The 13,959-nt window shown below is 41.8% G+C and overlaps 1 protein-coding gene across 8 annotated transcripts in view; it reads left to right on the top strand.

Annotated features, from left to right (window-relative positions):
- Nucleotides 1-13,959, top strand: part of USP28 (ubiquitin specific peptidase 28) — a 407,198-nt gene that overhangs the window by 268,635 nt on the left and 124,604 nt on the right. For all 8 annotated transcript variants that reach the window (XM_085647372.1, XM_085647371.1, XM_085647370.1 and 5 more), the window contains 3 exons: nt 3,034-3,262; nt 4,055-4,249; nt 9,924-10,063. In XM_085647372.1, the coding sequence (XP_085503498.1) occupies nt 3,034-3,262; nt 4,055-4,249; nt 9,924-10,063 (564 nt within the window). The remainder of the gene's footprint in view (nt 1-3,033; nt 3,263-4,054; nt 4,250-9,923; nt 10,064-13,959) is intronic.

The following is a 13,959-nucleotide window of genomic DNA, read 5'->3' as shown; positions in this document are numbered from 1 at the left end:
TTTAGAGGAATCAGAGTACAAAGATTACTTTTTGGGAAGGATAGGCTTTTTGAGATGGGGTCGACCACTACTCTTTTCCATTTGTCAAGTACAACCCAAGTTTTAAGGGAACCATGCTGTTTTGGCACACATAAAGTCCTGAAAAGCACTCTTTCTAAAATTAATGAGATATCTAGGTTTTTCTGAAAGTTACATAATAGAAAAATCTGGATTACAGCACCTTGCTCTTTGCTGGTAAAGCAATTTGGTAGATTTGCAGGATTTTTTCAAATATTGAATTTTTTTCTTGACAGTTCAAGCAGAGATGTTATCTTTATACATCTGAAAATAGGTGTCTATATGTTCAATTGTTATGTCTAGCCTGTGCAATAATGTCTGACCTGATAAATCACAATAAAGAAGATAAAAACGTAAAATATATTTCATCATCTATACTTTTTCTTCATAAATTTACACCATCCTGTGATGTGAGGCTGCTTGTTGGGTTTCCTTTGCTTGAGCTCACATTTATGTGATACATAGTTTAATAAGTGATGTATCCGCTCTTTAAATGCTTAATTTGGTAATGTGATAAGTTGAATTCTCCATAAGAGATACATGCATACTTTTAAATGGGAACTAATGAAATTGGTACAGCACAAAAGGTGTAATATTTCCTCATGTAAACCTGTAATATAAGAGTAAATACAAAAAATTATTCAGAAGACTATTGAGCCGCCAAAACATCTCCTCCTAAACACATCAAAAGCGATTCATTTGAAAGATGAACTTACCTCTTAGAGATTAAAATAAATATCTATAATAAATATTGAAAGCTGTGCAAGCAGGTAATGGAGCCACAAGATACCCATTTATAGAGGTTATGACTGGAATGCCGTTGTATTCTTGAAGATATCAAGTCCTTGTGTCCTCTCAATAGATGGAACTGGTGACTATGTGCCACCTACTGATGGATCTAAAGAGTAATCATGGAGTTTAATTATCCTTCACATTTAAAAAAATATAAAATGCCCCAGTATAAAGATTCAATCTTGCTAGAAAATTGAATTCTTTGAGACAGAGATATTTGTTTTGCAAGTTGCTCAGTGACCAATACTACCACTAGTAAGGCCTAAATTGACTGCATTTACAAGACGTGGCGAAATGCCAGGGGAATAAAATGCCTGTCTGTCCCTTTAGAAAGATACAGATTATTTTCCTGACATCTTTTTCCCCACATTGAGGGCACTGGATGGGCCTGCGGACAACAACAGTGGAGAGCACTAGAGACCGTGTGGGAGCCCCAAAGTAAAAACACATAGGGTACATTGAGGGATAAGTGAGAGTTCCAGGACTACAAGTAAAAGGAAATGAGTGGCAAAGAACCACTTCGCAGGAGAGAATTCTGCACAGTCGAGTTTTGTGTATGTTGAGTTAAAAGGAAGTGATAGGAGTGCACAGAAAATGTTCAGTGGCAGAACGGTAAGTGTTATGTGTTGCACCTTCCATCATGAGTATTTTTGGCTGAATGTTTTCTTTCTTTTGGCACGTGTACTTTTGCTTTCAAGAGTTGTAGTATTGTGGACCTTTATAAAGTGAAAATATAGCTCAAGAGGGTAGTGGAGCATGGTACATATTAACAGGATACATAGCCAACACACGAGGATATAGAGGCACATAGATATGTTTACAGTGAAAATCCAAGGCAAAAAAACCTCGGAATACGGATGAAGAAGGGAAAGGAAACAAGATGGTCTTGATTATGCACAGTAAAGCAAGTTAGAGCCCTTCCTTGGAACGTGCATGTTTGTGTTTTTTTTTTACTTAAATGACCACTGATTGACAAAAAGCAGTCAATAAGAAATCCCAGGCAAGTAGTGTAGGATGAAAGGCGGAAGAGAAACCATCTGTTTTCCTGCTGTTAACACACAGGCTTGGGTCTCCCTTCATTTATTTGAACAGGTTCTATCCTTTTTTTGAATGTCCGATGATGTGCAAAGAGCTGGGGTTGAATGATGTCCAGGTATGATTTTACACAAGCCCCCCTGGAATTATGCGATTCTGCTGCTGCTGCAGTGTTTTCTGAATAATTATTGATCTGCCACATTTGCCATGAAAACCATATTCTACTGCATAATTAGTACATTTTAGCAAAAACAATCCGTTTCTATCTCAAATGGATCAAAAGTTGTTAAAGATGTGGTGGCATATGTTTCAAGTCAGTGGAAACCTGTTTGCAAAGGTGACAGGTCACCTTTCAGCAGCTTATTGCTGGACTTGGGTATTAAAGTGGTACTAAGAAGATGAACCCTTTGATAAGACAGTGTTACCATGAGTGAAACGATAAATGGATGAAGTAAGGCTACCACAAAATATGCTGCATCATTCTACATAATTTTGTCATTCCTGCTGCATAATGTTGTCCCCCTGCCGCATAAATCCAGTGGACCTGATGTTAGGCTAAGGATGTTGTCTGCCTACAGCACAGTGACATTAGAAGTAGGTAACAATATAAGTAAGCGCAGAAAAATATATGCATGGAAAGTCGTATTGGCTAGAAACCCAGCACTGGCGTGTATCCATTTAGCAGTGATAGGAGCATGGCATGGCGGCAGTGGCGGCAATAAAAACAAAGACATGATTAGATCCAAAAGGGCTTGTTCTCGTATCTGCTCAACAGTGTTCTCTTTCACTCTCTCAGCAAGTTTTATTTAATAGACAATACATTATTATTTATCAAATACATTGTAAAATGTAGTAAATGCAAGCAGTATCTCAAGTGTTTTCATTTTTACTTTGAACAAATGCATTGAGTGTCTGTTTTCCTTTATCAGGTGAGTTCAGTAGTTTGATCCTCATTTTTGACTGGATTTCTATCCCATGAATACATTTGTAAAAAGTATGACGTGTTTTTTGTGTTATTGCAGGACATGTTAAGAGCATGTCTTGCTTGCAGCAGACCACAAAAAACAGTTACTCTTAAGTGCCTGATGCCCCCATTGCAAAATCTAAAAATCACATTTTTGTTTTCTTTCGCATCACCAATGTCCCCAGGTTCCATATCGCCTGCATGCTGTCCTAGTCCACGAAGGCCAGGCTAACGCAGGGCACTACTGGGCTTATATTTACAGCCACACTAACCGCACCTGGCTAAAGTACAATGATATTTCAGTGACTGAGTCGAGTTGGGAAGAGTTGACACGTGACTCCTTTGGGGGACTGAAGAACGCCAGTGCTTACTGCCTGATTTATGTCAATGACCAACTGCCTCACAACAGTGCAGGTAAATGCTTAGTTCACATTACATGGATAAAGACTCGCAATATCTGAACGTCTCATCTGGTTCAAGTACTTGGGCGACAGAATTTATAACTTTTAGTGTGTATTTGAATAAGATTAAAACTACCCCATTTCCGCTGTTTTGTTTTCTACTCTAACCCAACCATTTACCATAGAGGGCATGTGCAAAAAAAGTACTTAAAATTGTATTTTGTGTGTTTCAAGGACTTTCACTGAAGCTTTGAGGGCTTTTTAATCTGTCTTTGCTGTTCACTGGCATAGATGCATTTCCCCCAAACATACTTAAAAAAGAAAAACTGTATATAAGAGTTCATATGGGATTGGTCACTTGCTAAGAAGGGGCTAACTTTACAGTTGTCATTTTAAAATATTGTGCAGTTCTAAATATACACATATTTAGGGGATTGGTCTGCTACATTGTGACTTTGCTCTGAGGTTGATTTCCATCTGGACCTGGTGTGTGGGTTTGTGACCTCAGCTTCTTAGAATGGGGGATGGTGGAGTGTAATTGGCACACCATTTTTTGCAGAAAAATACACACTTTTTAATTTTCCCTACAATTGGCACACGACCCTTGACCACATTTTCTATTTTGTTCTGATACGTATCTTTTTATGTATACTTTCTTTTTAATTCTTGTGGTCAGCTTAACATGAATGAAAATGTGTAGAGACATAACTTTCTAGGACTTTGAATTAAACAAAGCTTTGGTCCTTTGTTCAAGCAATGGCCTGTTGTCCTGGCACTTTTACATTTTGTAATAATTATTTTCTAGAAGCGGCAGAAACGAATCACAGGTGGGCCAAACTCTGTGGTCTGCCTTCAGGACTGAAACGTTATGTGCAGGAAGACAACCAGAGGTTTGAACAGGAAGTGGAAGAGTGGGAAGAGGAGCAGACCCGCAAAATTCCTCAGATTGCACCAGCCACTGCCTCCGAGTCCGAGGAATTCTCTTCAGCTCCAAGTGAAGGTTGTTAACTTTTTGTTTAGTCTGATTTCAGTGGATTAGATGCCAGTTGATTTTTATTCACTCCAATTAGTAGTTTTATATCTATTGTAACTTCCCAGCATTTCCATAAGTGAAATTGACCATTGGAAACTTAGTAGAGTGTCAGAGTGCAGAGGTTATAGGTCTCTGTATTGAACAGAATGATACATTGACACCAAGTAATTTTTCGTGGTCAACATGTCTGGTTGTGGCCAGTCACATTTTAAGTAATGAAGCAGTTTACACTTTAAAAGATTACCATAATTACAGTTAGTTTCGGCCTTTCGATAATAACAAATAGGTAAAATTAGTTTTGGAGAGCAAGAAATAACTGACTTTTTTGAATGAGGGTTAGGGTATCCAATTCTTTCACAGCATCTCTGCCAATTACTTGTTTTCCTGATGTATATTTCTAACCACAGATTCCTTTCATTTAGAATATCCCCAGGTGGCAGACTGGTTCCGGAAGATTTAAGATAACATTGTTCCTGCGTGCCAATAGGTGGCGTCATGCGGCTCTGCGTTGGTTTCATTCTGCCCCGGAAGTGACAAATGGAGCTTCACATAAGCGCTGCCTCTGCATGCTGATGTTAGTTCCTTTTTGCACCTCTGTATGTGGAAACCCAACTTTGTTATCATTTGTTGACGAGTTTGCTCTTAAATTCTACATTATTCCAGTGTGCAAGGAAACCTAAGTTCCCCCGGAACACAAAGCAAAGCTATATGTCAGAATGCCCGGGAAAGTTACTGAATTTCCGCTCCTGCTTGAGGTTGAGTGCGCAGACCTATTCCTGTTCTTTGGGATGTTCCAGCAGCATGTCCCCATCGCAGTCCAAGTTTTCCACTAAGTAGAAAAGGCAGCACAGGAACGCTAAGCAGGATTCCTCCCTGTTTCATCACTCTGTCTGAGTAGTCCCGAGGATGTAAGTGTTCCTCTCAGTCCTGATCTGCCACTGAGGAGCAGATTGCACAACTTAATCTAATGCACCCCAAGTTTGAGGCCATCGGCAACATTGCAACAAATTGAGCCATTTAGAGAAGCCATGTTGCAAATCTTTACTACTAATCCAACTTCCTCTGATGCACCTTCAGGGCCAGAGGTGCTGCAAAAGCCTTCAGGGGGATACTGCCAGCAGGTACAACCTCTGCACTGTCTGGGCCTCATGGACCCATCATGGGTTCCGCCCGACCAAACCAGCACTAAAATCCACAGTGGTTTCTTCGATGTCAACACTGGCCCCAAACCCTCTAGCACTGGACAAAGGCCATGTCCCAATAATCTTATCTAACTTTGAGCCAAATATGTCTCATCTCTGGTCAAAGTCACACCCCAAATCCGTACCGACACACCCGGCCCCAGATCATTCAAACTCAGACAGAACCATGTCTCTACCTCGTAGCTGCATCCCCGTGCTCCCAACAACATTTTGATTCGGACACTGATCAGAGTGAAACAGCTTTTGGAAAAGCCAATGGAGATTTTCCTCTACATTGTAATGAGGACAATCGATATATGCACTTACACAAGGCCAGTGGGTTGAACACTTCCCCGGACTCTAGATATGCCACTTGATGGGTCTTGTTTGTTTGGCAAAAAGGCAGAATCAGAGTTAGAATGCTTGAAAGAAAACCAGGTCATGGCTCGTTCCTTAGGCCCTTCTACTCAGGCAAGGCAGCACCCTCGGCAATTTTTCCCCTTTTGAGAGTACTCTAGAAAGTTTGGCATACTGTAATGCCAAGAACCACCTCAGGCAACCCAGTCCTTTTGAGGTCGAGGGCCAGGATCTATGAAACTCCGTCCAGGCCAACAGGGTCAGCAAACATCCTAGTCCCTAGCCCCTGTGGCATCAGCCTCCAAGCCGCTTTAGTTTGACCTTAGTTGCACATGGCCATCCTGTTGGAGACCAAATACAACATTTCCTCCAAGGGTAGAAAAGTATAACATCCGACAGGCGGGTCCTTCAGATCGTCTGTTAGGAATAGGCACTGCCATTCTTTTTCGACCCATGCATCTTCCGCCGAATCAGAGCACCTTTCAGAGTGGCTCCTGTCCATACTGCATCAAGAGGTGCAGACTCTTTTGGCCAAAGGAGCAAATGAGAGGGTTCCGTAGAGACTGGCTGCTACTACCTGCAGGACTCTTACTTTCATTTTCCCATCCTGCAATCCCACAGACCCTGCTTACAGTTTCAGGTAGACCAGGAACATTTTTATTTTGCTATGCTCCCCTTCAGCCTCATTAGTGTCTGTCTGGTTGTCATAAAAGTGATGGTGGTGCTTGCAGCTCATAATCTGAGGTCGAGGAATCCAATTTTCACTACTTTGACAACTAACTGTTAAAGGTGGTCTTGCCACAGTCAACTGTAGACCACTGTTGGACCATGGCAAACTTTCTAACTTAATTGTGGCTCACTATCAATGTGGCATAGTCTCATTGACTCCTTTATAAAGTCCTCCTTTCATCTGGGCCAATCTGCATATCGTTCTGTTCCAGGCCTTACCTGAGTCACAATGAGCCCAGGACATTTGGGCTGTGATCTAAATGTTTCAGTCTCTGTGAGAGTGGCTCTGGGACTTCTTGGCCTCCTGCATCTTGATCATTGGCCATGCCAGGTGCATATTAGGGCTCTGCAGTAGAACCTGAAGCCTGAGTGGGCCCAGCACGAGGGGAACCGGTCATACTCCAACCAGCTTCAAAAGTCCTGCAGTGATAGCTGCTCGACTCGACCGCAGTTAAACTGGTGGCATATTTCTCTCCCTGCACAGTCAGAGCTGACTGTTTTGATAGCTACATCTGATAGAGACTATTAGTTGTGGATTCCTTACCTTAGAATTTTCCCCAGGTGTCAGTATGGATCTGGAAATTTTTCAACAGCAGTACCTGTGCACGCCGGTAAGTGGCATCGGTTGGCTACGCATCCGTCGTCTGTGCCGGGATGACATTGCGGGACCTATATAGTCGCCGCCCATGCTCGTTGATGTCCGTTCTTTATTATTTCTGCCCCACCCTAAGCGCAGATCTGAAGAGAGCTACCCCTTAGTCATTTTTTTGGCTAGCCTTTTTTGACTTATTCGCGACTTTTTTTCGAATCTAGGACTCCTGGTGCATCGAGGATTTCCCAGGGTAGGACCGGCTTCAAGCCCTGCAGCTCCTGTTACCGGATAATATCCGTGACGGATCAGCACCTCATGTGCCTCTGGTGCCTCGAGCGCAACCTCGGCCCGAAGTTGTGCTACAAGTGCTGGGCCATGAATCCGAAAGATTTGCGGGATCTATCCCGAAAATTGTTGGAGACCCTGTGCTCAGCTCAATGTCGCTCCCGTTCTCGTTCGAGAGGAAGGTCCCGTGAATGTTCCCAGAGCCCACACTCTTCGTTGCATTCCAAGTCGTCAGGGAGGTCAGGTACGCACAAGAAGAAGTCGAAGAAGGACAGGCATTCTTTGACTTCAACCCTTCGGTCAACAGTGACGTGACGCGGGACTCTTAGCGTCGTCGCTCGAAAGCTCTCTCCCTGGAGTCTCCTTCTGAGACGACTTCACGCCTGCCCACTTTTCCGGGAGCCGGGGCGTCTCCTGCCCAAAGTCAAAAGTAGTATGAGGCCCTCTACCTCACTTTTGGGCAACCCGGCTCCACTGGTGTGTCTTCGGGCCCCGTGGAGCCGGTTGGGGGTCCTAGGCCTTTGACGCTGGCAGCTTTGGCCCCTACTCCCGACGGCATCCGTAGATCCATTTTCAGATACGGACCGACCTTACTCGACTTTCCCCCAACTTCTGCCCCGCCGACGACGTACAGTGCCCCCAGTCGGCATTGATCCTATTCTTGCTCCGGACGTGGACACCGAGCCATACCAACTAAGCTCTGCATTGATTCCGAGGCCCTGTGTTTATCCATGGTGTGGATTTTGTGCCAGTAGGTGGGGAAGAGGACTGGTATGGGCAGCTGGACCCTTTAACTGACCAGCTTGAAGAATCTATGGACATGGGTGAGACCAGTGGTTTGGACACCTCCCCTGGCACTGGCTTGCTTTCTCCCCCTACTGTGGCTAGGGAGAATGGAGCTACCTACGCCATGGTGGTGAGAAGGGCGGCCGAGGTCCTTGGCCTTGGGGTCCCTTCGGTGGCTGTCAGGACTAACTTCCTGACAGAGGTGCTTTAGCCAGCAGCTACCACTTAAGAACCTCTTTTGCCCTTCAATGAAGCCCTCACTGGTGTCCTTCTGGGCACTTGGTCCAAGCCCAGCAAAGGTGCTCCTGTGGATAGTTCAATCGCCTGTCGCCACTTCCCGCTCTGGGCGACCCAGCGTTCCTCACACAACATTCCTTCCCTAAGAATTTGGTTGTCCAAGACTCATCTTAAGAGTGCATTCCCTTTCCAAGCAGACCCTCCTCCGGGGTTGCTATTCTAAGGTAAGGAATCTATAATTAATAAGTTACTTACCTTCGTAACGATGTATCTGGTAGAGACATATTAGTTGTAGATTCCTTACCGCCCCACCCATCCTCCCTGCTATGCGAACTAGGGATAGGGACTCTCCTAAAGGGCCCTAGTTTTGACGTACCAGTGGTCAGTGTCTTTCATGGCTTTGCGCTTCTGGTGTTGAAAGCTGTGTTTAGAACTGACGTCAGTGTACATGTGCGGCATCTATATAGGATCCGCAATGTCGTCCCGGCGCCGACGACGGACTTGGAGCCGACCGACGCCACCTACGGACGCGCAGGGGTACTGCTGTTGAAAAATCTCCAAATCCAGACTGACGCCTTGGGGAAATTCTACCTAAGGAATCTACAACTAATATATGTCCTTACCAGATACCTCATTACCGAAGGTAAGTATCTTTCTCATCGCTGCTGAATTGGGGCGCCCACCTAGGAGAGTTCAGAGTGTACCAGTTGCAACCTTTTGGAGTTACAGGCCATTCGCCTGGTGCTTTAAAAGGCTTAATTGGTCAATCAAGTAGTGACCTCAATTTGGCCTTCACTTTCCTCATGTGAGTCTTTTGTGTCTCTTGACTGCAGGTTAGAATTAGGTTAAGGGTTATGTTATCATTGACTTAGGGTTAGGGACGGTAACATGTTTAGGGTTGCAGTTATGTTTGATTTAATATTAAAGTTTGAGTCTAAGATAGGGTTGAGGCCACTGTTTTTATTACCTGTTTAAAGTTGCTGTCCACTTCAGAGATGGTTTGAAGGCCTGGTTAGAGTTTTAACTTGAAGAGGATCAGTGATTACTTTGGCTTAAATATTAGGCCTTGTGTTAACTTTGATAAAATGTATTTTGCTGAGTTTTCAAGAGTAGTTTTTCTGGATAGTTTTCAGCTAAATATGCTTTCATACTTCAGGTTTCTTGTCTGCCTTTAGGCAAAATGGGATCCTCATATTTTCTAATATTTTACAAATGGTTGAGGAATGGGACAGCAGGATACTAATCCACACACATCATCAGTAACTGGTGCAGAGATATTGATAAGTGGTTCAGAGTAAAGGCCTATGTTGGAGTCTTGCTAAAAAGAATAACTTAAAAGGTTTAATATTTTTGACTGGGTTGAGGCACACATTGCTACGTATTCCAATATCCATAACACTACTCTGCACATCCATGCTGTTTGGGCTCTATTGTACACTGAATCTAAACCTAATACTTTAAGTTTTGTCCACAGAATCATCTTTCACCCCTTGTCATCAAGAGCGATCCCTATCTTCTGATCATGCCACCTTCGTCAAGGAACAAACAGCCCAGGCAATTGCAAATGCGGCCGAATCGTTTGCGAAGAATGGTGTGCAAGCAGCATTAGAGGAGGTAAAATGCGGGTTTTGAACTTTTGTGCATTGTCTGTTTTTATGTCTTCTCCCTTCCCCATTTTATACTGCACTACGTGTTCTCATAGCCAGTTGCAATGTTAATTGAAGGAAAATGAATGGCTCCATCTTTACTTTTGAAAACACATTGTTCCTTAGTGAAACGTTTCATTTAAATGAACCTCTCCGAAATGTCCTTTATTGCTTGTTGTCTATTCAGAAGCAGCATTGAAGGAAATAATTACTGGGCTATGAGCATCTAGATGTGTTGGGCGCTGAATCGAACATTAGCATTGTGCCTAAACTATGAGAAAAAAAAATGCTGGCAGATGGGGTCATTGCAGTTTCAGACTTCTACTGGCATTTGAGTTGAAAAGGCTGAATGCTTGTAAGTGAAGCTGAGCACCTTTTAAGTGTCATATCAACACTTTTGCCTATATGGCACAACATAATAATTTTAAAAAAAATGATATTTAGCATGCAAAATTAGTTATAAAAATGTTGAACTACTGTTTGCTTAGTAAGTACAAATATTCCTTTTGTGTCCTTGTACCTACACAGCATCTTTTTACATTATGAAAATCAGCCCTGCCCTGACACTAAAGTGTTGTGTTTGTATGTAACTGCTGGGTCACCTACGCTCAGTGCACAGCTGCTACAAACACCTAGTCTTTTAATGTATTTAACTCTCCTAAAAAAAAAAAGCTTATTTTTAAATTTAAAAGCTATTTAAAGCTGGGTGTGTTCCCATCTTGCTTTGATAGAATTCTACATAGTTTACTAGTCCAGGAATGTAAAAAAATGACTATTGTGCTAAAGAACGAGACACATATATATGTTTGAAAATAAAAAAAATTGATGGATCTGCAATGGAAGATGGGTGCACTCTATTAACCGGGAAGTTTATAAAATACTAACCTACAGATCAATTCAAAGCATTCTTAACCAAACCGCTAAGCATATGCCGATTAATGAAAAAATGGGTGATGGAAATGCTACAAATAAGGGTTAGGAGTCTCCAAAGATCTGACTCCTATTGTAAGCAGGAAAGAAACCGAGTGCAAATAGTTGTTTATGGGATTTCAGTTCTGTCTAACAGAAGCAATGAGCTCCCTTTCATCCATTGTTGTTTGGCTACTGCAGATAGCTGTTGTAGTCCATACTAATGTATTATATAAACAGCTGAGTTTGGAACGGTTCTCTGAATAGCAGGTGCGTTTGCTATTCTGTCAGATGTCTTAATAAGAATTATGAGGTTTAGGCCTGGTACTTGGAAGTTCCTGTCTTTGCGTATAATGGGAGGAGAGACCATTGCCAAATCCGGGTTTCCTGGATGGTGTTCTGCGATGTTGCATCATCTGCATGTATACTGGGCTCTTGCTTCACAAAGCAATGGGCACTTAAAATTATTTACTGGCAAAGATGGGCCCCTTTGTAAAGTTCTCTTTAACAGAGCTTTATTTCTATTTTGTAGCACTGTAAATACTCATCAACAAATATATCAGAAGCCTACAGCGTATATGGAAAGGAAAACTTGAAGTCGCTCATAAACTCAGTGGACTACTTTTAAAAGCCGATTTCAAGTGGTGTCATGATTTGTTAAGATTGTCATGTTTCCTTGTAGCTAGCCAATAGGTTTTTGGCAGGCCAACATATGATAAGTTGGAGTCATTACAGTGTGTCATGGCTAGAGACCTGGTGAGCTCTCATCTGTGCTTGGTTTTGGACAAATAAAGGGGCATGCTTGTAAGTCACAGATGACATTGTTTTTTTAGGTCTGATGTTAGCCAATACCATTTTATTTTATTAAAATGATTGTTTAATATAATAACTTATAGGGGCTTTTAGCAACCCTGTTCCTCCATTGGTCTGGTATTGTCATTAATATTTTTCTTCTGCCCACTACAAGATGAGGCAAAGGGTCGGTTTGCTTCAGCCATTCGCTAACTTACCTGTGAATTATAGCATTCTTCCCTTTTACTAGGAGCAAATCCATGGACATAGTGGTTTCCAACTGTTCGAGGGTCTACTAGGGCAATGTGTGCTTTTTTGCCAGTTTGTTTTAGATTGATGATGGCTTGGCTACCCCAACAATAACTTTTCTCAAAACCCATGAAAAAAGAAATGTAGCATTGACAAAGCCAGAAGGCTGTCGGCTAACGCTTGGCGTATTTGCTTTGCCAGTGCTTGTCATTGTCTTGTCCTCTCTAGCACCAGGTATTTGTTACTGTGTTGCGACCTCAGAGGCACAGGTCCCCCTTATGAGTCTAGTGACAACAAATTGAACAATTGCTCCTCACCTCATGTTGTTAGGTGATCTGACAATTTTGTTTTATCAGCTAGATCACCAGTTTGTCAAACTTTGATTGTCAAGGGCTCTTGTCCCCGATTACAAGACAGAGCGTATACTAAATATATTATTTGCAGCCAGCAACACTTTTTAATCGCTCCACTGACTTCTCTAGAATTGAATAATTATCACGAGGTGCAGTCTAACATAAAATCTAGAAGAGTAGTCATGGGGTTGCCTGTACCTAGCCAAGTGGTGACAATTATAAACTGGACAGCATTTTAAGTGAGATTGTAATTCATATATTAGAAAAGCATACCTCGAGGACTTGTATGAGGGTCAAGAATCTGTAATCAGATGCATCAAAAAGTACAGTTAAAAATTAGAAAACGGATCAATAAATAGTACACTCCTCAACACATTCAAATAAAAAGGCCCATGCAACTACAAATGAATGGGATGATTCCACCTCCCTCAGAGAAGAAAGTGTATTTTATATCTTCATTGAACGGTAAACTTCAGTTCTTCACCCAAAAATACATAATCTCAGATTTTTATTATACAAATAAAAGGTCACAGAAAATCTGGGTCCTGCTGAATATCCGAAAATACGTCTTACAGAAACCCAGAAAGGGAAACACCCAACCTGCTAAATGTATCATTAATTTCTGAAAGGGTGCTAGCACTATTGTAGTAAGCTGCAGTCCTACTGTTTCAAGACCAGTGTTTGTTGAGTATTGCAGAAGCTGCAATTTCCCGATCAAAAATATAACTCTCTTTAAAAATACAACTCTTTAAAAGATGTGACCAATCTACTGCAAATCTACGTTGAAGCAACCAAGTCCTTCAACACATACCCAGTCACCGGACCAGTAGTGGTATGCTCCACAACTGATGCCTGATTTTTGTCTGGCTAACCGCTTTGTTTCCCTTTTTTATTTTCTCTTCCTAGTTGTTGTTGACAACATTTACAATCCGTTTTCATAAAATGGTAATTTATGCATACCATTGACTTAAAGAGTAGCCTCCTTTGTAGTTTTAATGGTTTTTAGAGTTCAGGCTCCATCACAATTCTGTGACACACATTTACTGTGAGTGCATTATAGCTAAAAAAAAAAAAGGTCCCATCGATAATGTAGTGTATGAAATAGACATAACATGTACATGGCAATATTCTACTTTGAGTAGCAACGTGCTCCCTGATTAGAAGAGAATAATTTTACTGAGGCATTTTCTTTTAAAACCAGTGTGTTTTAAGAATAAGCTGCTCTGTTTTCTGCCTATATTTCAAATACACTTGCTAGCTCATGCTGCTGTGGTGTATTTTAGACATAATCCAGTTTTGTATTTTATTAGATATGCACGGTGACTTAGTTATTTTCTTAGATGGTGAGGCATCTGGCTTTTGAATATAACAATTAAATACCGGTCAAAGTAATAGAAATACGCATCAGAGAGAAATCATGTTTTGACTGTATGTCGTCTTCTGTCCCTCCCAAAGGCTTTGGCAAAAAAACATGATTGTTACAAGGAGTCATAGTGTAGTTTTATAGTGTTTTAAGAACTAAGATGTTATTTTGTGTGGAGCTACAAATATTGCTGTGCAA

Source organism: Triturus cristatus, chromosome 3_2, assembly GCF_964204655.1.
Source record: "Triturus cristatus chromosome 3_2, aTriCri1.1, whole genome shotgun sequence".
Taxonomy (NCBI): domain Eukaryota; kingdom Metazoa; phylum Chordata; class Amphibia; order Caudata; family Salamandridae; genus Triturus; species Triturus cristatus.
Note: the sequence above shows the minus strand (reverse complement) of the source record. Positions and strands in the feature narration are given on the sequence as shown.